Here is a 24,776-nt window from a genome sequence, read left to right as displayed (position 1 = left end):
AATATTCTAATTGTGATATTCTGATTAAAATATACATATTGGGATTTTATTTCTATCCTTAAATGTAAGTTGAAACATATATAACTATGTACTATAGTTCAGATAGCAACATATTAGAAGAAAAGAAAAAAATATGTTTTCCTAATTTTTTTCTTATAAGCGACTTGCCCTAATCAAAGCTCGATTTTTCATGATCTGGAAGTCGATGAAACACAATCACAACTGATTCTCAAAGAAATGTACCTTGAGATACACAATCAATCGTCATCTATGTAACTTCCAATGGGAACACCCTAAAGTGAGTTTCAAACTTCTTTTCACGTTTTCTCAAAAGTGCAATACTTAGCATGTGTATGCTTGATGATTTAAAAAAAAAAAAAGTACGTGGCCTAGGGCCATGATTTTTTTTGTATTAGATAGCTTATTTAATGCAGATTTAGGATCTGTGCCTAACTCAATACCTGCCATAAGGGCCTTTCTGTGATGGATTGTCACAAATACTTGTCCAAATGGTATTGCCCGGTTTTTTACAAGCTTTTATTCAACTTGCCTTGTTAGTATGGATAGAAGAAGCTAAATTTGAGCCACTTCCTGGTTTCCGATTGAGCTGAAATTTGCACAGACATGTAAATCACGAGACAATGCAATATTATGGTATCATGGAGCTGATCTGATGATGGAGCAGAAAGGTGGCAATAGGAACTCTGTTCTGAAACGTCGTATTCCCCATCGAGTAAGGGGTTTTTAGAAACGTCTCGGAGAGCAGTAGATGACTGTTGAAAAGGTACAGTCGGCGATAAAAGCTTGTGCCAAAAATGAAATTTAACTACTTTCGACGCATAGTCTGATCGGCTTGATTAGATGCTGTACCAATTTGTGGTGTTAAAAATAGGCAGGTAATTAGGAAGATAAACAACAGTAAGGTAATACGTAACTTTATTCATCGATTTGGTAAATATTATTTACATAAATAAAAAAAAGTACTTAATTCATTTTAAATAATACATTCAAAGAAAATAAGACATTCAGCTTAAATACTAAATTCATCTATTTGTACTAAGCTAAGTATAAGATTCATCACTGCCGCATATTGTCCAAAACTTGAGAATGGAAATACTACTAGAATATAATTCTAGATGGTAACGGTTACCATACATAAACCTATTAAATATCACGCAGGCACGAAGCAAAATTTTCAAAACTATTTTAAATCGGTGTCAACCCTAGCGTTGTTTTACGCTTGCGGTTATACGATTTTAAGGCATTTCATATTTCTCACTAGCGAGCAGTCATTTGAAGATTTTGATGGCTAGATGACGCCGTAAGTTAGTCAAAAGTGCATATACTTGGAAAATTCTACCTACGTCGTCGTTGTCCGGGTGGCCGAAGGGTTTAGGCACCTGCCGCGAGGACAGAAGACGCTGTCCGGGTGGCCGAAAGGTTTAGGCACCTGCCGCGAGGACTAAAACGCTGGTCACCTTTCTCAGTATATGACTTTAAGTTTTGCTAGTGCCAGCGTGGTTTGGTACGTCTACTACCTAGGTTGTGTGCGCGCTCACTTGCCGGCGGCGATCTCCTTCATCCTGTTGAGAGCCGAGCCAGCCTTGAACCAGGCGATCTGCTGCTCGTTCAACGAGTGGTTGAGCTTGATGCGCTCGGTCTTGCCGTCGGCGTGCTTGATTTCGCATTCCACTTGCTGTTGAAAAATGTAAAAGTATTAGGTACATAATGGAACATTTTGAATGTTGAAACCTATGTTAGTAAAAAAAAAAAATCTGTATGGACAGTCTAGTCGCGCGTACTTTTTTCAAAGTTGCAGCATTTTTCTAATGAGAATTTCGTTGAGCCAGAGTATACGTAGAATTCGCTTAACGACAGAAATAAAGATTGATCAGTAACAGACAAAACAAAGAAGATTGAAAAAATCATCTACTAGATTAAGTCAGGGTTCATTAAATTTACTCAGATGCCTAACCTTTCCTTGGCATCAATAGGCCACCTGCTTCTCTACACTACATATTCCTTGAGCACCCTAGTTTAAGTATGAGTTGCGTTCTTGCGCGCGTGAACGCAACTCAGCAGATGTTCAGAAGAACAATGTGCTAAGCCATTGGGGAAGTACTGATTATGAGAGGTATAATTTTAGAACTAAACGGGACTAAGGGCCGGTTGCATCAAACCGTCTGTCACCGTTAAAGCGTTCGTTAAATTTTTATTGTATGGGAAGTTCCATAGTCGTCTGCTGCGTGACGATGATGTGTCTGTCAAATGTGGTTGGTGCAACGGGCCCTTAATCGCGCAGGTAAACACTTAAATTTATATTTGGCCCGTCTCGAACATCACATTATGTTCGTGGTCAGGTAGACTGGAGAGGAATTGCATCAACATCTAGCCGCGAGAGTTTTTGGCACTACCCGCACTTGTTCTTGATTGACTGTGTTAATTTAAAATGTTTAAACCAATATGATGAGAGATATGTTTGAAGAGGGTATACCTTGCCGGGAGCGAGGTCCTTGAGTCCGAGCAGGGAGATCTTGTCAGTGGGCTGGATCTTGTCGTAGTCGGCGGGGTTGGCGAACGTCATCGGGAGCATGCCCTGCTTCTTCAGGTTGGTCTCGTGGATCCTGCACACAAATTCACATTTAAAGGTCGGCCACACATGCGCGTTTTGATAGCGTAGGCGGAGCGGTAGCGGAGCGTCAGCGGAGCGCAACGTTAGCAGTGCGCCGGACGAACGCTGGCGTTACGCCCAGCGGACGCCGGCGGGAACTAACGAGCGTAGATTGCGAGCGGAATGCGCGCGGATTGCGAGCGGAACGCCAGCGTTCCGCCGGCGCACCGCTATCATTGCGCTCCGCTGACGCTCCGCTAACGCTACTCTATCAAAACGCTTTGTGTGGCGGAGGCTTTAATCATATGATCCTTAATTAATCTGTGATCCTTAAGTATAAGATTCATCACTGCCGCATATTGTCCAAAACTTGAGAATTAATCATCATCATCTTCATCATTCTCTTGCCCTTATCCCAGTCACTTGGGGTCGGCGCAGCATGTCTTTCTCTTCCATACATCTCTATCACTCGTCATCTCATCATATGTCCTTATAAATTGAAAAAGATATCATAAAAACGACAAGGCCCACTGGTGGCCGAGCCGGGAAACAAACCCGGGTCTTCAGCTTACGCGGCTAACGTCATTACCAATAGACCACCCATCCGCCCAATCTAGTCTAGTGGTAATGACGTTTGCCGCGTAAGCTGAAGACCCGGGTTCGTTACCCGGCTCGGGCACCAGTGTATAATTTATATATGGTAGTGTGACTACTTGAAAAAGAACAAATCAAAAAAATTCAATAAAATAAATTGATTTGTTCCCTAGTTGCATATTTCCCTAATTAATCTGTGATCCTATATACAATCATAAATATCGCTTGTGATATACTTTCTCACAAGATGCAAGACTATCTAGTGTGATATCTCGAAGCTCGGAAGCTATTCCTTACCTAGCGAAGCTCTTGACAATGATGGCGCGTCCTCCGAGATGCCTCGGCTCTAGAGCGGCGTGCTCCCTGGAGGAGCCCTCGCCGTAGTTCTCGTCGCCGATGACGCACCAGCGCACGCCGGCCGCCTTGTAGGCGCGCGCGGTGGCGGGCACGGCGCCCCACTCGCCGGTCACTTGGTTCTTCACTTTGTTCAGTTCGCCGTTCTCGGCGTTGGTGGCGCTGGAAGTAATAGCGTGAGTTATTTCAATAGTCCATATAATCAAAGCAAAGATCTGCAACAGAGATGTGGTCGGTGGTGCACTTACTGACCTTGATGAGGATGGTCATTTCAGTTAAACCTTGCCATCCTACTAATCAAAGGGCGCGATACAAAGACAGGCGTAATGAATCTTGAATGTGACCTTGACCTTCACAAATACTTACGTGATGAACATGTTGTTGGAGATGTTATCAAGGTGGCCACGGTACTTGAGCCAGGGTCCGGCGGCGGAGATGTGGTCGGTGGTGCACTTGCCCTTGACCTTGATGAGGATGGTCATCTCGGTCAGGTCCTTGCCGTCCCACTTGTCGAAGGGCGCGAGGAGCTGGAGACGGTCGGAGCTGGGGGATACGTCGACCTTGACGCCTGTAAGAGTGGACTCATTTGTAATGTTCTTTTAAATAATGCTATGATGCACCAAAAAATTGGGATCCATTTAAGAGCATAATCAGCACAGTGTCGCGCAAAAGAAATGTTTCTTCTGAGAAACACGATTCAACCCTGAACCGCTGTAAAACTTCGGTTTTATAGGAAGTAGCGCGTTCCTAGCACACATTCTAGGCTCGTGTAGGAGAACGCGTACCGTGCTTGTACGAGGGCTGATTGAAAAGTTCGCGGCTTAAGTATGAAATCAAAACCAAAGTTTTTTTATAATATTTTTATTTCTCTACGTAGTCCCCGTTAAGGTATTTGCACTTATTCCATCTGGATTCCAAAGCCATTATACCACTTTAAAAAAAAAAATCCTCCAGGCCTTCAAAATAGGTATCCACTTCAGCTTGGACCTCGTCGTTGGTCAAAAATTTCTTACCACCCATGTGTTTTTTTTTAAGTTTGGAAATAAATGGAAGTCCGATGGTGCCAAATCGGGTGAATAAGGCAGATGCGGCAATAATTCAAACCCGCAATTATGAATTTCTGCCATTGACTTTAGTGACGTATGCACGCGTGCATTGTCCTGGTGGAAAAGAACTTTCTTTGTCAGCACTCCAGGTCTTTTTACTTTCAAAGTCGACGTAAAAGTCGACGTAATCGACGTAAAAGTTCGCAATAATAGTCCGAGTTTATAGTCGTACCTTTTTGGAGATAGTCAACCATTATTACACCCTTTGCGTCCCAGAACACTGATGCCATAACTTTATTTGCCGACAAAATGGCCTTTGCCTTTTTGGGTGGCGGAGATCCAACACGAACCCACTGTTTTGATTGCTGTTTAGTCTCGGGCGTATAGTGGTAGACCCATGTCTCATCCATAGTAACATATCTGTCCAAAAAGTCTTGAGGGTCAGCTTCATACAGGTCTAGACAGTCGCGTGAAATTGTTAGACGAGTGATTTTTTGTTCCACTGAAAGGAGCTTTGGAACCCATCTCGCCGACACCTTGGAAAACCCTAATTCGTTAACTATAATGTTTTGAGTTTTTTCATAGGAGATGCCTACGATGTCGGCTATTTCTCTCACTTTTAACCGTCGGTCTTGGATTACCATTTTGCATACAGTTGCCACATTATTTGGATTGGTCGCAGTAGTTGGCCTCCCGGAGCGAGGGTCATCTGCGATACTGACTCGTCCCCGCTTGAATTCAGCTGCCCACTTTTTTACCATCGTATATGATGGACCGGATTGCCCTAATGTACACTGCATATCTTCATAAATTTGTTTCGCAGTCAATCCTTTTTTATGAAGATATTTAATTACATCACGTTGCTCCAAATTGTCCATTGTGAAAAAACTGCTTACACGTATTTTTAACCTGTGGGATCCCGATGGCTCAGATATGAGCCGTAAATAATTTTACCAGGTTTCCCGCGTCCTTGAAAATCCTAGTTTCCGTCAACTCCCAGTGGCGCACATATGTGTCCGCGAATTCGTACACCTATGTTTCCCACGCCACAAATTTGAGCCCGAATATCTCATTCTATTTAAAACTTTATTTCTAAAATTATACGACTCAAATTCCATTGGAATAAGTTTCATTCGATTCCTAATAAAGCTCCGGAAAGAATGGTTCCAAACATCCACTCACTCCCATAGAAACAAAACAAGCCATGACCAGTTAAAGTTGGACCTCCGTGCGTAGAGCAACTTCCGCGTTACCGTGTTGACTTAGTGAATATTACTGGGATTTTGCTTAGCAAACAGTAATTAATAGTTGTTTTTTATATATTTATTCTTTATAGATTAATACTAAATACAATAATTTGTTATTATAGTGCGTTTTCTGTGTAAAAACCGCAAATCAAAGTTGGGTCTAAAGTACGTTGTCCGTTACAAAGTGTTTATATTTTCCATCAAAAATATGGTTTTTATTATTTCCATTGTTATTTACTTACCTTATTTTAAGTTCTTAATTATATTATCCATGCAAAATAATAAAAACAGAGCGGATCCAACAATGTTTCATTTGTTACAAAGTGATTACAAAGTAGTGAACAATCGATCTCTGTTACCGGGATCATGGCCGTTGCGGATCGCGCAATTTTGAAGTAAAAATATAAAGATGTTTTCAAAGGTATTGTTATGTGTTTTTTATACTTGATGTTAGAATATATTATTGGCCGGCGGATTAATAGCATACAAATGCATTTAGATTATAAAATTCTTTTATTTTAGTACATTTAGTCACCTAGGTCTCATTTTCCTTCTTTCTCTGGAATTCATAAGGTATTTAGAATAATTTGGGCGCTATTGAATTATTTTACGCACATCAACTGAAAGTTCAATTCTTCCTCTTTATAATGATATACATTACTCTTAACTATTTATAAACACTTCTGTCTTACAAGCGAAAAACAACACATAAGTCGTACACTCGTAAAGGGTCAAAAAACCTTGGGAAATACGGAATTCCGCAATCGCGCAGTTGCCGGGAAACAAGGGTGCAAATTTTCGCGGCACAGATATGCGCCGGCGGGAGACAACGACTAAACGAGTTTTCGGGTCGCGGGATCCCACAGGTTAAATGAGAGGAAAAACTTATTTTAAAATATTGCATTTATTATTTTTTTTTTTTTTTTGCTTTGGCTTTTACTCCCTGCCAATTTGCACAGGGTGAATTTGCCAATGTCAGTGTTGGCTTGGTGTTATCGTAGCTTTGACTTTCACACGTGAGGAGAATGTTCGGTATTTTTATTTTTTTTAATTTTTATGAAGGATGTGAAGGGAAAACCTAAAACAAAACATTTGTTATGAACGTCACTGACAAACACATGACAACACTTACACAAATTGATTAGCGAAGAAGCGGGAAGCGGATGACAGAATGTTAGTAATGCCAACATGAGGGAAATGAAAGAAAAGAAAACCATATTATATGTATAATAGGAATAAATGAAGTAATAGAATATTATAGATGAGAGTGAGAATGAATTTACGTTATTTATAGTTTAATGTTATTTGTTTGTAAATATTTAATTAGGATAGAAGTTAAGGTCGAATCCATGTAACAAAGTAGCGAGCTAAAGCATATAGGTCGTGGTACACTTTCGGGCAATACATCGTACAGTGAGTAGCTACACATTGAACAAGAAAAGAAGATGTGATCCAAGTTACCCTCCTCTTGCCCGCATTGGCATAATGAGTTCGCGCGGACACCAATCATAGCCAGAAATAACGGAGTGCATACTTTTCCCAATCGCAACCGGCAAATTGTGGATATAACCCATTTAGGAGAATTACGAAAACGATAGAACCACGGCTTCCGAGTGATACGAGGTTGCACACATCCATAGTGCTTGCCCGTCTGCAATTTCGAGATATCCCATTGCTCCTGCCATGTGGCAAACATGTCTGCGAGTGCGCCACTCAAAAGGTCAGTACTGTAAATTACCGATTTCACTGAACCAATGTCGATAGCTTGCCTTGCCCATGTATCAACCATCTCATTGCCATTAATGCCACAGTGGCTAGGAATCCAACTCAGAACTATGGTTAGACCCTTTGACTCACACCTGCGAAGTACGGTTTTGATTTCTAAAATCAAAGGGAACTTTATTTTCATTTTAAATTGGTTGCCAATAATAGCCTGCAGGCAACTTTTACTATCAGTAAAAATAATAGCTTTACTAATGTTGTGTGTCTCTGCATATTTGACAGCCTCAAGGATAGCAACTGCTTCGCCTGTAAAAATTGAAGATTGTGGAGGACATTTAAATGGGAGAGCTATATTGTATCGAGGAATCCACACTGCTGCTCCCACGCAACTGGTCGCATCCATCTTGGAAGCGTCAGTAAACATCGGTAAGTAATTTGACCATTTTTCTAAAAATTTATTGAATTTATTGTTTGCTCCTGGATCATTTTTGAAAATGCCTATATCTAATATTACTTTAGGTGTATATATAAGGGTTTCAAATGCTACTTCAAATATGGGATTAGTACCGGATTTATATAAATTGGGGTAGATATTAATTAATTTGGAAAAAGATATTACTGTTCTTGGGAAAACTTTAAAAGTCCAATATCTGTTTTCAGTGACCTCCAGCGCCAGCGGCCACAAGCGTGGAAGCATGAAGTGGCTATAATATGAGCTGCTCTTGATTAAGAATCTGTCCGCAAGATACTGTCTGCGGAGAGCCAGTGGAGGGTCAACACTTTCTACCTGCATGCCATTCTTCGGAGAACACCTCATAGCGCCAAGTATAATCCTCAAGCATTTTGCCTGGATGAGGTCTAGTTTGTCAAGGCCATCCTTATTGCAAGGTTCCATTAAAAGTGACCCATAATCTATATGACTGCGTATGATGGCATTATATAGTAACTTCTGGCAATAAGGATGAGAACCCCACCACACCCCGGACAGTGCTCGTAGTATGTTGATATTTTTTTCACATTTACCTATTATGTATTTGTGGTGCAGAGTGCCAGACATTTTATGGTCCAATATAACACCTAGAAACTTTACAGACTCCTTACTCGGAATTCTGACACCGTCATAGTATACATCAGTTGTTGGCATGTTCCTTCTGCGGCTAAATGTAACAGTACAACTCTTTGTCGGAGATAGAGTAAGCCCATGGTCACCGAGCCAATCCCCAAGGTAACCCAGAGCCGTGTTCAGACTAGCAGTTGCTTTATCCATTGACTTTGCCATCGTATATAAGACAAGATCATCAGCGTACTGCAAGATGTTACAGAAGGATAAGACAGATTGTTCTAAGTCATATGTGTATATGTTGTAAAGAAGGGGCTGAGTACCGATCCTTGAGGGAGACCTCTCCACAAAGTCCGAGGAGGACAATAGGAGTTGCCTTGTCTAATTTTGATAGACCTGCCCATGAATAGCGAGGTGACAATGTGTACAATCTTCGCGGGAATGCTCAGTTGTAGCATTTTAGCCCTGAGCACCGGAAGAAGCACATTGTCATATGCAGCAGAGATGTCGAGGAAACATCCCAGCAGATATTCGTTTTTTGATAAAGTAAGTCTAATATCACTCGTTAAAATGTTTAGGCTATCCATAGTGCTACGCCCCTTTCGGAAACCGAACTGTGTGTCTGCTAAAATTCCATTGTTTTCCACAAACCATTCAAGCCTATTTTTAACCAAGTGTTCTAATATCTTTCCCATTGTTGCAGAAAGAGCGATTGGTCGATAGGAATTAGCCTCGTCTGGGTTTTTAGACGGCTTTAGGATAGGAATGACTACCTGGGACTTCCAATCTGCTGGAACCTCTCCTGTGTTAAAGGCATGGTTTATGATGCCAAGCAGATATTCCTGTCCGGGAGTATTTAGCTTAGACAGGAAACAATATGGAATCCCATCCTCTCCAGGTGAAGTATTCCTTAAACCATTAATTACCAGGTTAAGCTCTGAAAATGAGAAGGGCTGGTCGAGAGAACAGGAGGAACGTGGCAGCGGGGGGGATATCAAACAGGACGCCTCAGGGACAGTTGGCGGGGCAAGCCTATCTGCGAATTCTGCCATCCAGGGGGAATCTATTGTTAGTTTAGATTCTGGATTAAATGAACCCCTAAATCTCTTAATATTTCGCCATACAAGAGATGGAGGGGTTCTAGGAGATAGGCTCTCGCAGAACCCCTTCCAGCCCCTCTTTTTAGCCTTTGCTAAGAAACGTTTTGTATGAGCCGAAACTTTTTAAAAGTAATGTAATCGTCCAAATTACCGGATTCATTGAAGAGGCGCTCCGCATCGTTTCTTTTTTTGATGGCAGTCGTGCAATCTGCGTTCCACCATGGGGGGAAGGAATTTTAACCCTGGCAGGCTTCTTTTTCGGGATAAATTTGTCGGCAGCTTCCAAAATGATATTTTTGAAGTACGTATACTTTCCCTCTTGGTCCATCTCAGTGGGGTTCCTCTCTTTGATACTCTCTTCGACAAAAAAAGCATAATTGGGCCAGTCTGCTGACTGTATTTTGTATTTCAGCAGCGGCTCTGGCGGTGGTGAAGGAAGGATCGACGTTGGTTTAGTGATAATTATCGGAAAATGATCACTACCATATGATTGGCGCAAAACCCTCCACGATAACAAGGACGATAGGTTCGGCGAACATACAGTCAGATCCAGAATAGATTGGGGGTTCTGACCTGGGTAAACCCGATGCGTGGGGGTACCGTCGTTAATGACTCCCACGTTAATGTCATCAAATAAATCCAGCAGAGCTGTTGAAAAAGCATCGGAATGGTATGATCCCCAAGAGATATTGTGGCAATTGAAGTCTCCTAGAATTACCAGAGGGTGTGGTACAGATGAGAGAATAGAATGCAATTCGTCTATATCAACTACCTCAGTATGGGGTATATATACAGAGATGAAATTAATGCCCATAACCTTTGCAGCTACGGCATTAATCCCATCCGAGTGGGGAGGGATAGAAATTTGAGAAAATGGGTAACAATGTTTAATCAATAACGCACATCCAGCACGTCCGTCACTACGGTCCTCCCGGAGGCACGAGAACCCCGGTACTCTAAAAAGAGCCCCGGGACGTAACCATGTCTCCGAGATGGCCGCAACGGACACAGCATGATCATTGATCAACTGGGTAAGTTCTGGTTTCTTTGGGATGATACTCCGACTATTCCATTGTAAAAAGTTGACCTGGTGACCTATTATGAAAGGTGAGTCGCTCTGCAAGTGTGACCATTAAAGGCGCAACGTCGTTCGGTAGAATGTCGCTCCATTTGGCGATGATATTTGTTAGTAACTTCAAACACAGCTCCATTAGGTCCTCCTGAGGGGTGACTCTATTGTAAGCACCATTCAGGGCCTGGCCATTGGGGAGCTGTGGTGGGGGAGTACGAACAATATTATTGTGGGCCTCTCTGTCATAACCTGGGGAGAGGGGGACCCTCGCCCGGGGCGCCCGATAAATGGTCTTACGATAAGATGTCGTAGGCGGGGATGTTGGCATAAACGTATGGCAGGGTGACTCGGACGATCTAGAAGAGTCTGGAATCTGCTCAAACATGACTCTCGCTACGTCAGATTATGGGCGGCGTACTGATGAGAACTGAGCAGCTGCCTCTGCATACGAAATACTCTGTTCAGACATAGCCAGTTTGATGGCTTTCTGCCGACCAAATTCGTTACATGTCTTGTCAGTCGCATAGTGTCTGCCGGAACAGAATATACATCTAACATGTTCAGGAGCAATGTTACATCCATCCCCAGGGTGTTTTTGTGAACATTTGTAGCACCTAGCATCAGACCGGCACTGTGCTTGGATGTGACCAAACCTGAGGCACTTCCTACATTGGATTATTGGCAGCTGATACACGTCCACAACTAATGAGGTGTAGTATGCAAAAATTTTGGCAGGCAAGCTTTGACCCTCAAAAGTTACTACTACCGATTGAGTCGGAACCCAAGACGGGGAGCCATCATCTTTAAGTATCTTCCGTTGAAGTCGACGAGCTTTAAGGATCTTCCCTTTACCTTCTCTAATGGCCGCTGTACACACATGGCCAACAGTTCCACCAACCCCCTTGGCCATGTGTGTAGAGGGCTACTTGGCCGTAAGTTGGCAGTTGGCGCTTGCGCTTGCCGGCCAACCGATTCGTGTCGGTTTTTTGTCCACACATCAAAGGATCTTGGCGCCAATGGCCAACTGCGTTTACACGTTGGCGCTTCATTCAGTTGGTCGTCAGCCGTCAGAGAGGACAGTAGTGATATATTTACGAAAATAATAAGTTTATCTATGCCAATAATAGTGTAGATTTTAGGAAATAAAATAACCTTGCAAATGTTTAATGTATTTCCTAAAAAAGATAAATGTTCTTATCAGAATATTCAAAAAATTGTTAATATTGCAAATAATTTAATTTTACTACGGGGTTATTATTTTTTAATATTTTTTTTCTGACAACGTCTATGACCAAGAATTTCCTAGATTTTTTCACTCCACGTCCATCTTTCATGAAGAGCCAATGCCAAGTGATTGGTTCGCCAATGTGTAAACAGCGGCTCTTATCTTGGCCAAGGGGTTTCACAAAGGGCTGGTGGAACCGTTGGCCATGTGTGTACAGGGGCCATAAGGGACGTTCCATTGACCAATTCCTCCATAGTCCAGTCTGAAGGAACTCCTCGCACCACTCCCATTCGAGATACATGATATGAAGGGATATCAGCTATAAACTTATTTTTGCCTAGAAGCGGGTGCTTAAGGAAGTTATTTGCATCCGCAGCTGTGGAGAAAGTGACCGCTACTCTGTTGCGACCCACCGATTTAATGCCACCGTCCTTCTGGATGTTATTGACGTTTGCCTGAGTTAGTAAAAGGCCTACATTTATGGGTTTTAGAGTGGCACTGGAGGAAGGGGCGGCCTCTCTAGAGACATGCACTATGAAAGGTCCATCATCGTTGGCACCATACTCTCGTGATTTGCTGTCTAGACTGGGGTGTTTGTATAGATGCGGGTTAAATTCAGTTGAGTTACTTTTGTTTATTTCAACTGACTCTTTTTGACTGTTCGCATGAGACTCGACCATCCTACTAGTACCGGGCTCCTCAACTGCACTATTTGTATTACCCGACTGCTTTTCGGACTCTGCCGGGTCAATTACAATTTTTTTGGGGGAAGGCTCCAGCTTGGTTGGTGATAAATCCAAGTTACGCTTGCGCGTGTATTTCTCCCAGTCCATACCGTTATCACCATCCTCGTCTGGAGGCTTCTCCTTCTCGTTGCCGTCCATCTAAACTAACCTTTGGTTTTATGTATTAATAAACCACCAGTATGAGTGAGATATGGCAGGTTAACTGTTCGCGTTTTTGACAGGCGGTAACTGTGAGGTAACCGAAAGTGGGTGGGCGGCATTTTCAGCGGGGAGCGGGAGTGGCCATACTCTTTATGATACTGTGGTAGTGCTATTAATTGTTGTGTGGTACTGACTGTTGCCGTCGGCGGGCGGGTGCTGGTAGGTGTCCTGGCCGGGGTCGAAGCCCTTGGCGGGCAGCTCGTCGCCGAACGGGTCCGACAGCTTGAACGGCTTGCCGTCCGAGCCCGTCAGCGTGTCCTTCAGCGGGTTGAAGTCGAGACGTCCTGAAAAATATTTGAAGATTAGTATCGGGAAAAGATTCCAATAAGACCTAGTTACCCTTCGATGTGGAAGGTCAGACGGCAGTCGCTTTCGTAAAACTAGTGTCTACGCTAAATCTTAAGATTAGAATGTCAAAGCGGGAATAAAAAAATTTTACGACCATATTTCTTTTCTGCGTCAAACATAGAAGATTGACAATGACCGCGACAGGTGGCTCGAAGAAAGGCTTTTTAGTAATCCTGATGGGCGTTTCGGGTCCATTTGGTAACTATGCCTAAACATAGCCACTAGTTTTCACTACGGCTACTTCTGACCTTTCAAGTTTTAAACCAGAGATTTCCTCAAGATGTTTTCTTTAAGCGAAAAGTTGATACGTAACACTAGGCGGTCGAGCACAAATTGCGCCATCGCGCGCTTCCATACATCACACGCTTACTTCAAATTATGTAAGTTTGTGCTAGATCACTAGTTGATAATGCGCTGTAACTATGGGAACAAATCAAATTATTTAAACAAATATTTTGATTCGTGTTTTTTTAGTAGTCACACTACTATATATAAATTAGAGATCGAAATAAGATGACATATATTAAAGAAAAAAATTACGGACACCACCAGTTATAATAGGTAGTTTACCAGCAAGCGACCAAACGGTGACCAGCTCGGGGCTAGTGACTGGGTTGACGTTAGCGGTGAAGTTGCTGTAGATTACCTGTTCCTATCTTCACATCATGTACCTATAGTTAATTACTTACCAGCAAGGGACAGAGCGGTGACCAGCTCAGGGCTAGTGACGAAGCAATGAGTAGCGGGGTTGGCGTCGTAACAGCGGTGAAGTTGCTGTAGATGACTTGTTGCTATCTTCACATGTATTATAGTTACCAGCGAGAGACAGAGCGGTGACCAGCTCAGGGCTAGTGACTGGGTTGACGTTAGCGGTGAAGTTGCTGTTGATTACCTGTTCCTCTCTTCACATCATATGGATATTATTAATATTATTATACAGTCGACTACAAAGAGACGTTTTCACTTTATTACAATGCAGTAAGGTGAAAAATTGGATACATCTCTTTGTAGTCGACTGTACCTATAGTTAATTACTTACCAGCAAGGGACAGAGCGGTGACCAGCTCAGGGCTAGTGACGAAGCAATGAGTAGCGGGGTTGGCGTCGTTACGTCCAGTGAAGTTGCGGTTGTAGGAGGTGACGATGGTGTTCTTTTCTCCTTTCTTGACGTCCTTGCGGTCCCATTGGCCGATGCAGGGCCCGCAGGCGTTAGCCAGGACCTAGATAGGAGAGTATTCTTTAGTAAAATGTTTATAGAATGATGTGTGATTCGATGACCAAGCAGAAGAATGATATCAGATAACGTTTATGCTAAAATCGCCGTCAATAGGAATTGTCAACAATGTAAACAAACTATTATATAAAATATTAATATTTTAGCACAATTTTATTTCAAAGGTTGAGGATCATAATGTGAGATGAATTGATTAAATGAGACATGGATTTAGCCAGTATCTGATGAGTTAGAATGGAAATTAAAGACATTTTGACTACAAGGTTTGTTTACATTGTTCACAAATTCTATTGACGGCGACATTAACTAGATGTTCTGAAAAGTATTTTTCAGCGAAGATTTTGAAAACTTTTCACGTTGTGTCACTTACTATGCCACCTAGTGGTTGCGTTGTACTAGAAGGGTACTATTGCATTAGCCTCTCGACATGCCTCGCTCTGTGTTGACCCGGCTAGTAAGTGTACTCACGGTGCCTCCGAATTCGCGCAGGGTGCCGGCGATGCCGTCGCGCTCGATGGTGGCGCGGACCTGCTCCGAGCCGGGCGTCACGTTGAACGGGATCTTAGACTTGACTCCGTGTTTCAGGGCCTGTAAACAAAAGGGGAATGGTTAACAGAGCTCTAATGAACCTTAAATTGCTATCCGAACTGCGTTTATAGTGGAGACTGCGGTTATTTAGATAGACTTGATTTAACACTTGGCAATGGATTTGCCATTCTTATTGTCGCCTCGCTCAGATGGTGCTATCTAGATTGATAGATAGAGTTATCTAACATTTTTTTTCATATGCTACATCTACGAGTAAACAGAACTTCTAAGAGGAACCAATGCGGCCAACTTTGATGACCTAGACTGTCTAAATTGGGAGTCAATCACAGACTGCTTCTAAACAGTACTTCGTTAACATGTCCTCGATTTGGTGCAGAATCCGATGAGGCCCATGTCATTGATGTCCATGGGCCATCCGCTCTTCATGGCAACTTCACTCAGCTTGGACATAGGGTTGGCTAGATCTTGGGATACAAAGAATTCTTCTAAACAGTCTCACCTCCCTGACAATGCTGGCGCAGCGTCCCATGTCTTCATAGGAAGAGTTGGTGCAGGATCCAATGAGGCCCACTTTGATGTCCATGGGCCAGCCGCTCTTCTTGGCGACTTCGCCGAGCTTCGAGATGGGGTTGGCTAGATCGGGGGTGAAGGGGCCGTTCACGTGGGGCTCGAGTGTGTTCAGGTCGAGTTCGATCAGCTGGAAACGAAATTTGTTGATTACTCAGGTCCGTGTTTCGTTACTTAAAAAATAGATAAAAGGCTAGTTTCAACTTCAAATAAAATATTTTATGCAGTGCACGAAATAAAGCACCACATAATTTAAAAAAAAGGACAGTAGTTATGTTTAAACATAATTTCTATTTAATAAAATAAGTCAAAGAGAAAGATATAAAGTAAATGAATTGACCGTGACGTCACTCCTCAGTATTTCATAGTAATTCCATATTAGCAAATCGTTTTGACAGTTCTAAAAAAGAAGCTGATTTGACCAGTAGGAAACTAGCCTAATGTTACAATAGCCTATAAAATACAACTAAGGAAACTTAGGAATCTGACAGTTCCTTTCCTTGTGTGGAACCCCTAGTGAAATTCCTTAGTGGATGAAACGCTGGGAGAAAGCATTATATAATACCTATGAACTCAATCATATTGTCTCTTTCAATCCTTCATCGATTATGCGTGTGTGAATGAGAGTTTTTGCGACTATCGTCAGTATAGTTTGCGGATAGCAGCTAAAATCTGGATAGAGCACGCCAACTTTTTACTCGCAGTTATTAAGCTAGTTGTACTGAGAGTGGATAGTTTTAACCAATGCTCGTGGCATGACCAGACACCGTGTGTTCGTAATTTAAGAGCAGCATCATCGCGTTAAAGGCATATATGCATGTCCGAATTTAGATGAAATAGGCTACAAAATGTTTGTTGTTGTATAAAATGTATTCATTTCTTCCATGCTGCACCGAAATTGCTAGATTTTCGATGCCTGATTATGACGTATTGGCATTTAGATTTGTGCTCGAAACTGTCTAGTGTCTGCTATCTAATCTTGTCTGAAGACTGATAAGTCATTTTTCTAATCATGCCTGTCAACCGATATGCAAAATTCATCAATATTACCTGGTCATAAGGTGCTTTCGCGTCGGGAGTAAGCAGATGCTTGGAGGCGTTGGCGGCGGCGGCGATGTCGTGACGTCCGGTCGACTTGAGGTACGCCTCCATGCGCGAGTTGTATGGGAACACCTGGGTCAATAAAGGTTGCGTTTCAATAAATAGTGATTACGAAATTGTAAAGCCATTTGGTTTGATTTGGACCGGAACGGTGGTAAATAACTAGATTGGTGGTATTATTAATGGTGTATTACGTAAAGCGCCGCAACTAGTATGGTCTCTTTAGCCCCCCCACACCCCCTCATCGGGCCAACTGTATGGAAAAAGACGCCGCGCCGACGCGGCGTCAGACTTTGCCATACAGTTGGCCCGGCGCTACGCTCGCGAGACGCTAGATGTGGGAGGGGGGCCTTAACTGATCATATTTGTAATTTTTGGCAACATATGGCCTCGAAAATGACTCTACAAACTACTACTAAAAACTAACTCTTTGTGATGATGGGGAACCCTAAACTAGGTTAGTTTAATAAATCAATAATTAAAATGTGTGCTCGGAACGAGAAAAAAAGGGAGATCCCACTTAGACAAATGGCTTTCTGGGGCCCGTTTCTCGAAAGGTACAAGCCTTGTATTACAAGTGCGCGAACTGTCAAATCGTATGGGTTGTCATGGAAACACACTTGTAATACAAGGCGTGTACCATTCGAGAAACGGCCCCTGGTCTACGGGTGTGTCCGTCTACTGTAGGAACTCTCGGCGCCCATATTACAGTTGGCGCCCATTTCTTAATGTCGACAGGCCGTCTGGAGCAGATAGCGATACCTTAACGGAGACACCAAAGGTGACCAGTCACGCAGGTGGTGGCTCCAATCCCAGCGCCCATATTACAGGTGGCGCCCATTTGTTTATACAGCCGTATTACTCCAGACAACGTGGCCTTACGTATCACTAAGGAATAGCACTGTGCCATGTGGTGCCGGCATCATAATAAATAAATAATAAATAAATAAATATTATAGGACATTCTTACACAGATTGACTGAGTCCCACGGTAAGCTCTGATGGCTTGTGTTGCAGGTACTCAGACAATGATATATATAAAATACAAATAATTTTTGAAAACATTCATGACTCAGGAACAAATATCTGTGCTCATCACACAAATAAATGCCCTTACCGGGATTCGAACCCGGGACCGCGGCGTAGCAGGCACGGTCACTACGCGCTAGGCCAGACCGGTCGTCTAAGAAAACGAATAGCACCGCCCTATATCAGTCCGTGTGTATCGTATAAGGTGACTAAGGGAAAATTGTTAGCGGCAGATAATTATGCACATGAGCAAGCTCGCGGGCTCTTTGCTTACGAGATCTGTGCACTCCACCACCACAAGAGTATAGCACTCACGCTGGTGGTGGCATTCAAAGTAGCGTGTATCACTGACAAACTCCAGGAGGATCGCCTACGGTGGTACGGTCATGTGATGAGGCGAAACAAAGAGCACATGACAAGGGTCGTGATGGAAATCGAGGAACCAAAAAGAACCATGACGCCAACGGACAAGACGACGGATTTAAAACCCGAATTTGCACAAAAACGCTCAGAATGGCGTCTTAGGATAAGGACGGCCGACCCAAAGAGACATGGAAATGAAGAAGAAGACTCACGCTGGTGGTGGCTCCGATCTCAGCGCCCATGTTGCAGATGGTAGCCATGCCGGTGCAGGAGATGGAGTCGACGCCGGGGCCGTGGTACTCCACGATGGCGCCGGTGCCTCCCTTCACGGTGAGGATGCCGGCCACCTTCAGGATGATGTCCTTGGGGCTGGTCCAGCCGGAGAGCTTGCCTGTGGAATAATGTTTATGTTATACATAGACTGATATTGATACTTAGTTATAAGTCTGTCTAGTTAATAAGTGATTAGATACCTACCTATTAAATTAATGCATGCGACACACATTACCTAAACCACAAAATATGTGCATGTCTCTATGACCAAACATGTAGAACTTTTACACATAGTATTAAGACCTTATTGTAAAATACCATGTATTAGCAAATAAACTTCTGAATCTGAACTGAATGTGCAGCGTTGGTGGCCTAGCGGTAAGAGCGAGCGACTTTCGATCCGGAGGTAGCGGACTCGAACCCGGCTCGTACCAATGTGTTTTTCTGACCTTAATATGTGCGAAATGCCGTTTGACATTTGCCAGTCGTTTTTCGGTGATCGTGAGGAAACCGAACTAATTCCAATAAGGCCTAGTTACCCTTCGGGTTGGAAGGTCAGATGGCAGTCGCTTTCGTAAAAGCTAGTCACATAAGGGTATACATACTTTGATCCCCCCGATTTAAAGCGCAGTAAAGTCGTTTTCATTTGAAATTCTAACAGAAACTCGTTGTTATCGCAGATATAACGTAAGGAACCTTTAGGGATAGAAAGCCACATATACATACTTTTTGCACAATTTAATAGTTATCGTGAGCATTGAAAACGTGTTGAATTGAGCGATGTAGATTTATCAGACTATACCATGATAGGAATGTCTAGACGCAGATCGCGCGCGATATAAATAGTCTCACTACACTACAGTATCAATGTCGAGTGACATAACCGAACGCGCGAGCGATTATCGCACGTATCCTTATCATGATAAGATATATGAGTGTGGTTTAAACGTAGATTGAAAGTTAGTATAAGTCTTCGTTAAATTATTTTCGTATCTGGTTACGGTTTAGTCACCGCGATATGGGTCGTGTGACGTAATTTTAGTTTGCATTAAATTATAAGTATTTCCTTTCAGTTTTTAGTGAAGAGTAGTTAATCCTTATTGTAAAGTATAAGGTTTATCGATGGTCAGTCAAGAATATTAAATCTAAGTGCGTCGAATTTTAAAAATACACCGTGTCCAATAAGTCCGAATACTCACATTTTACCTCAGTTCTAAAGATAAGTATATTCCTTTTAATAAAATACAAGCACAAAGTTCATGAAATTTCCGAAGTGTCTAAGAAAAACAAAGGGGTAAAGTGCCAACAAAATACTTGCTCGGCACGCAGGTGACGAGTTATTTTTTATAAGCAGAATCTGTATGTGATAAAACAGACGCCACGTGTCCAAAATAAACTATTATGGGTACCGAGGATAGATAACGTTCCGGGCAACTAGAAAAATGTGCCTAGGTTCCAGAGCTCACCATCGGCCCAGGTGTGGGATGCAGTATGTAAGCGAGGTAAACTACCTTCAGTACTTACAGATAAAAGCGTTAAAATCAACGTTTTTTTCTTTAAAACCAAGGTTTTGGAGAAAAAAATGCCTTAAAGTTAAAAAGGATGCTTGGGAATGAGTATCATGTGTCCCAACAAGACGCACCTCCAGCACATTCGGCAAATGGTATTCTAGCGTAGTTTCAGACTAATTTGGCAGTTTTTTATCCGAAACATGAGTGGCCACCCAGGCCTCCAGGTTTAGGCGTATTAGACTATTTGGGATGAAATGTGAAGAAAACGGTGCGTGCCGCGTGTGATCCGTTTGAGAAGCGTTTGAGGCTGGTAAACAAGTTAATGCTGGAGTTATTCCAAAACATTTGTTGTGAATGTAGTAAATAAGAGTGCCATTCATAAAATATAATAATAATGTAGTAACTATTTGTTCATTTTGTTTTATTGGCTATTTGTGCTGTATTCAAACTTATTGGACACGGTGTAGGTCGTTACTCGTTCCTTTACCGAAATTACCCAGCCTATGTCCTTCACCTCTCTAATCAAATTATATTAATACGTATGTTATTGCATTATGTATTTTAATATTAAATTTCATGTTTTGTTGTCTTAGTAAGTATACAATCAAAGTAGGTATCTGATAAAATAGTCGTGCACCTATTGTGCCTATCATAACACCGTCTAAGTAATTTTATATTTAAAAAAATATAATCTGTTTATTTCTAAGAAACATAGGTACATGCATTTATCAACTTAACTGCTAATCTTAAATTAAAAAGATTTTTTGAGTGGAGTCTAGGTACATACATATGTATTGTTATTTATTTTATTCAGTCACTATTGTCAGAAATCAAAAGCAAAAAAAAAAAAATTGGCGCGAAGGGTTATATTCTAACTTTTAATTTCGCGCCATCTGTCAGGATCCGGCAGAGAACCATTAAGTGATCACATAGTCCCACCGTATTAGCAAGCTAAGCTATGAGCTATCGGCTATAAAAACGAACAAAGATAGTCGACAACCGTTGGGGTAAACGAGACACGGCGATGTTTATAGTTACTCGCCCAGCGGTGAGCTATCAAAATCGCCGTCAGGCAAGGTGGATTTGCGACGGGATTTGCTTATCTTTTGTTCGTTTTTATAGCGATCGGAATACTCATAGCTTGAAAGCTGCGATGGGAAGTTATAAGTAGGTATTGTATTTTGTTACGCAATTTACACTTTTGTTTATGTATTTATATGATATTAGCGGCAATTTACAATAATAAATATTATTTTCTAATACGATCGACATAACATCAAGTATACTAGGTCTGGTGATAATAATTGGACATCGGACTTGTTACAAACACATTGACTGACTGACCTACGACATTATCCGGAAGTCGGGTCAGACACGAGTATAATTTCTTATTAATTGAGATAATCACATAATTAAGACGAGTTTCCATCATCATCATTGGCTTGGCGGTTCTTGGCGCGTCAGTAAAGTATCAAAGAGGATCGAGTATATTCAGAGAATTACTGTTAAAGTAAAATGTGTAGTCACAGTGCATAGACTGCATCTCTTGACACAGTATTAAAGCTTTTGGACCTCAGTTTTGTTAATGTGACCAATATTGTTAACTTGATATGTGCTTAAATTGAAAAATATCAATATTAGCTCCATCTAGCCGAAAATCAACCAAAGGTATACACGTTTCTTAGTCGAGTTATGTTTTTTTAGATAATTTTATAGACTTACGGCTCAGCCACGACATTGATCTAAGCGCGACCAGGGGCGGCTCACTCCGCGATCCTTTCACCGCGCTACAAGTACATGCCGGCGGCCGCGAGTTCGCGGCCCATTCAGTGGCGACGACCTTCGCGCGGCGCAATAGAATTCAATGTCGTCTGCACGCGTGCGGTCCGTTTGTTAATGTAGCTAAGAATTTTGAATGGCGGCGTTTTGTGAACTTCAAAGGAGTGAGCCTTCTGTACTTGTACTATTATATATTCTGTGGCGCGACAGCGGTTAGCGGCGTCCATACATTGGAGCGAGACACAGCGATGGGACTTTTCATTCGCACGTATGGCCGCCGCTCACCGCTGTCGCGCTATGTCGTGGCTGGGCCGTTAATCTGTCTAAACAGAGTTACATATAATATTTGAGTGTATTGAATGTTTTGTGGTGGTTTCTAAAACATCTGTCATCAATATAGACTTCGGATAATAACATTTCATCGTTGTTGTAAACAGAGACTAACTCAACTAAAGATTGAAGGTCAGATGGCACTGCAGTCGATGTAAAACTAAATGTCTACGCCAAATCATCATCGTCATTGTAATTGACCGTCAAAGTAGAAAATTTCAATAACAAAGTGAGAAACCGTTTCACTGTGTTTACATTACCATTTTAAATGGATAACAATTATTTTAATATATCGTATTTTAAGACGTTAGATTGTGTACGCTTATACGCTGATAACAGACTGCGCAATTTACTGAATTTAGGTCGATACTACTCGTGTGACAATTTTCTACTACTAGACTACCCAAGGATGCGTGTTAGTTCAAATTACAAACTTATTAGAGCCGGTCCAAGCTAACTCTGCAACGGGTTTTATAGCAGATTATGGAAGTGTGAATATTACACTTTCATCCACTCCACACTTATCACGCTATTTCTGATCCTATCACTCAACTTTACACCAGCCATGCTTGTTTCACCCTATGTGCCATCACCACCTTTACGTACAGTCAGCAGTGTCAGAATCGGATACTGAGACAGACAAAATGCGAGCAAAGCGCCAAATATACCGGAACACATATACATTGTTATCTATAAAATTACGTTAGTAATATTTGACACACACATAGTATACTTGATGCTAACTGTATAGACAACAAATTGGAAGATTACCTTAGGCCACTCTAACACACTCACTACAACCATGTCAAAATGACAAGAAGTAAGAAATTTCTTGCAATCTGATTTATAACGTCACTATGACATAGTTCTACAGTGGCCTAGGGTTCCAATTGGTTGACTGTACCTCTGTACTAGTTTCGTCGTGACATTATTGGCACATGTACAGCAAGAGTTCAAGGTCAATTGCGTGTATAACATACCGTCTAAAAATAAAGTAAAAGTGCGTTTTAGTAGCGAAGATAAACAAGCCGTGTCGCTGATTCCTTGGCTAGACGCCATACTGCTATAATAATTTTAAATATCGTAAGCGTATGCTAAAATGTATACGCACATAAGCCCTTTTTCGTTTCACCGTAGCATATGGTTTGTATTATTTGAAATACGCAAACCTGTGATTTCATTTGAACTATATTATTAATACTATAGGGTTGATTAAAATTGTTTTGCAAAGCGTAAGACCGCCTAATATTTTTAACGAAATGCTGCATTTTTATCACATTTAGATACGTATGTTGTTTTGAGATACCTAGTTTATCTTTAGTATTATCACGGCAGAAGGCAACGCCTCGAAATCAAATTTCGTAGTTCTACATACTTTTGATAATGATATCAAAGTGAATGATTTATATCAAAAAGGCATTGGTAAAAAAAAGAAGTATGTATTGCGAAAATACTTAATTTTTTTTTGCTATATGTGCTGTAGTATGGCGTAAAATTGTATGTTATTACCATGCTGTGTTATCCGTTATCATCCATACTAATATTATAAATGGGAAAGTGTGTGTGTCTGTTTGTTTGTCAATTCACATGATTTTTTAAGTGGAGATAGTTGAAGGGATTGAGAGTGACATAGGCTACTTTTTGTCTCTTTCTAACGCGAGCGAAGCCGCGGGCAAAAGCTAGTATAATGTAATAGAATGAAACGTTTTATGAAACACTATAACTAACTACAGATGTATTATTTGCCTTTCGGAAACGTATGAACGTTCTGCATTTCAGTCAGTGTCAGTACAAGATGTACCTACTGACATTGACTGAACTAGCGTGACAAATACGAACGTTTCCGAAAGAAAACCCTTTTCGCACTACATTTGCAGGTGTCATTAACATTTGAATTGTTTTTTTTTTGTTCTGCAACAGCAATTAGCATGATTTTTTACCTAAATTATACATTTAGTCAAATATCAGTACAAATACAGCTTTTACCTAACTAAGAAACATTAATGAATTGAAACAGTCTCACATGTCTGTAGTCACTCGATTCAGGCTTAAACATACAATCATGTCTGTAGTTAAAGGGTTAGGCTACTGATTCAGTGCCACTTAAAAAGAGGTTGAAAGAAAACTAAAATTGGGACATTGAGGCTTAAAATAGACTAAAAATAATCTGCATTGTTCAACAAAGTATTTTGATTTGTCACATATACCCCGGTATATAACCATGTAAATATACCTAGACCTTAAAATTATCTCGTCTTAAGTATTCTCAGTCCAAGTCTCAAGGGTTTTGAGCAGATACTACGATTATGGCAAACGCCAGCTATAGCAGTTACATAGCTCCGTCCCTCTCTCTCTCATTAACATACCGCATGGTCAAGTGGATTAACTACCGCTAAGTGGATCTAAATGGACACTCCTACATTATCCGCAAATTAAACTAATTTGTAATGTTTTCGAACATCTCATTCACACTGGCATAGTCATACTATGAGTGAAAGAGATAGTGAACAACAAATATTAGTTCCTTTCCTCCGTTTGGTTTGTAGCCACAGATACAAGTTGATTCTCAGGAGCTGGCACAAATGAAAATAATGAGTGATCGAAAACATCTATTAAAATGGCTCTGACTGCCTATACAAGTCTCACTTGTAGAATACAAGTTAGTTTCAATTATTCTATTATTGTCAGCTTTAGTGAATCAACCTATACTAATA

General features: G+C 41.5%; 1 protein-coding gene across 1 annotated transcript in view; it reads right to left on the bottom strand.

Moving 5' to 3' along the window:
- Positions 1-919: 919 nt before the first annotated feature.
- The window catches only part of LOC125233120 (probable aconitate hydratase, mitochondrial), a 41,426-nt gene continuing 17,569 nt past the window's right edge, over positions 920-24,776 (bottom strand). Inside the window, exons 7-16 of the mRNA XM_048138983.1 lie at positions 18,382-18,560; positions 16,727-16,849; positions 15,609-15,806; positions 15,029-15,148; positions 14,366-14,546; positions 13,113-13,262; positions 3,926-4,127; positions 3,503-3,721; positions 2,495-2,624; positions 920-1,696 (exon numbers count right to left, since the gene is read on the bottom strand). Coding sequence (XP_047994940.1) covers positions 1,556-1,696; positions 2,495-2,624; positions 3,503-3,721; positions 3,926-4,127; positions 13,113-13,262; positions 14,366-14,546; positions 15,029-15,148; positions 15,609-15,806; positions 16,727-16,849; positions 18,382-18,560 — 1,643 coding nt within the window. The 3' untranslated portion in view covers positions 920-1,555. The remainder of the gene's footprint in view (positions 1,697-2,494; positions 2,625-3,502; positions 3,722-3,925; positions 4,128-13,112; positions 13,263-14,365; positions 14,547-15,028; positions 15,149-15,608; positions 15,807-16,726; positions 16,850-18,381; positions 18,561-24,776) is intronic.

The sequence above is a fragment of the Leguminivora glycinivorella genome, chromosome 14, assembly GCF_023078275.1.
Source record: "Leguminivora glycinivorella isolate SPB_JAAS2020 chromosome 14, LegGlyc_1.1, whole genome shotgun sequence".
Lineage (NCBI taxonomy): Eukaryota > Metazoa > Arthropoda > Insecta > Lepidoptera > Tortricidae > Leguminivora > Leguminivora glycinivorella.
The sequence above is the reverse complement of the archived record's forward strand: the minus strand, read 5'-3'. Positions and strand labels throughout refer to the sequence as shown.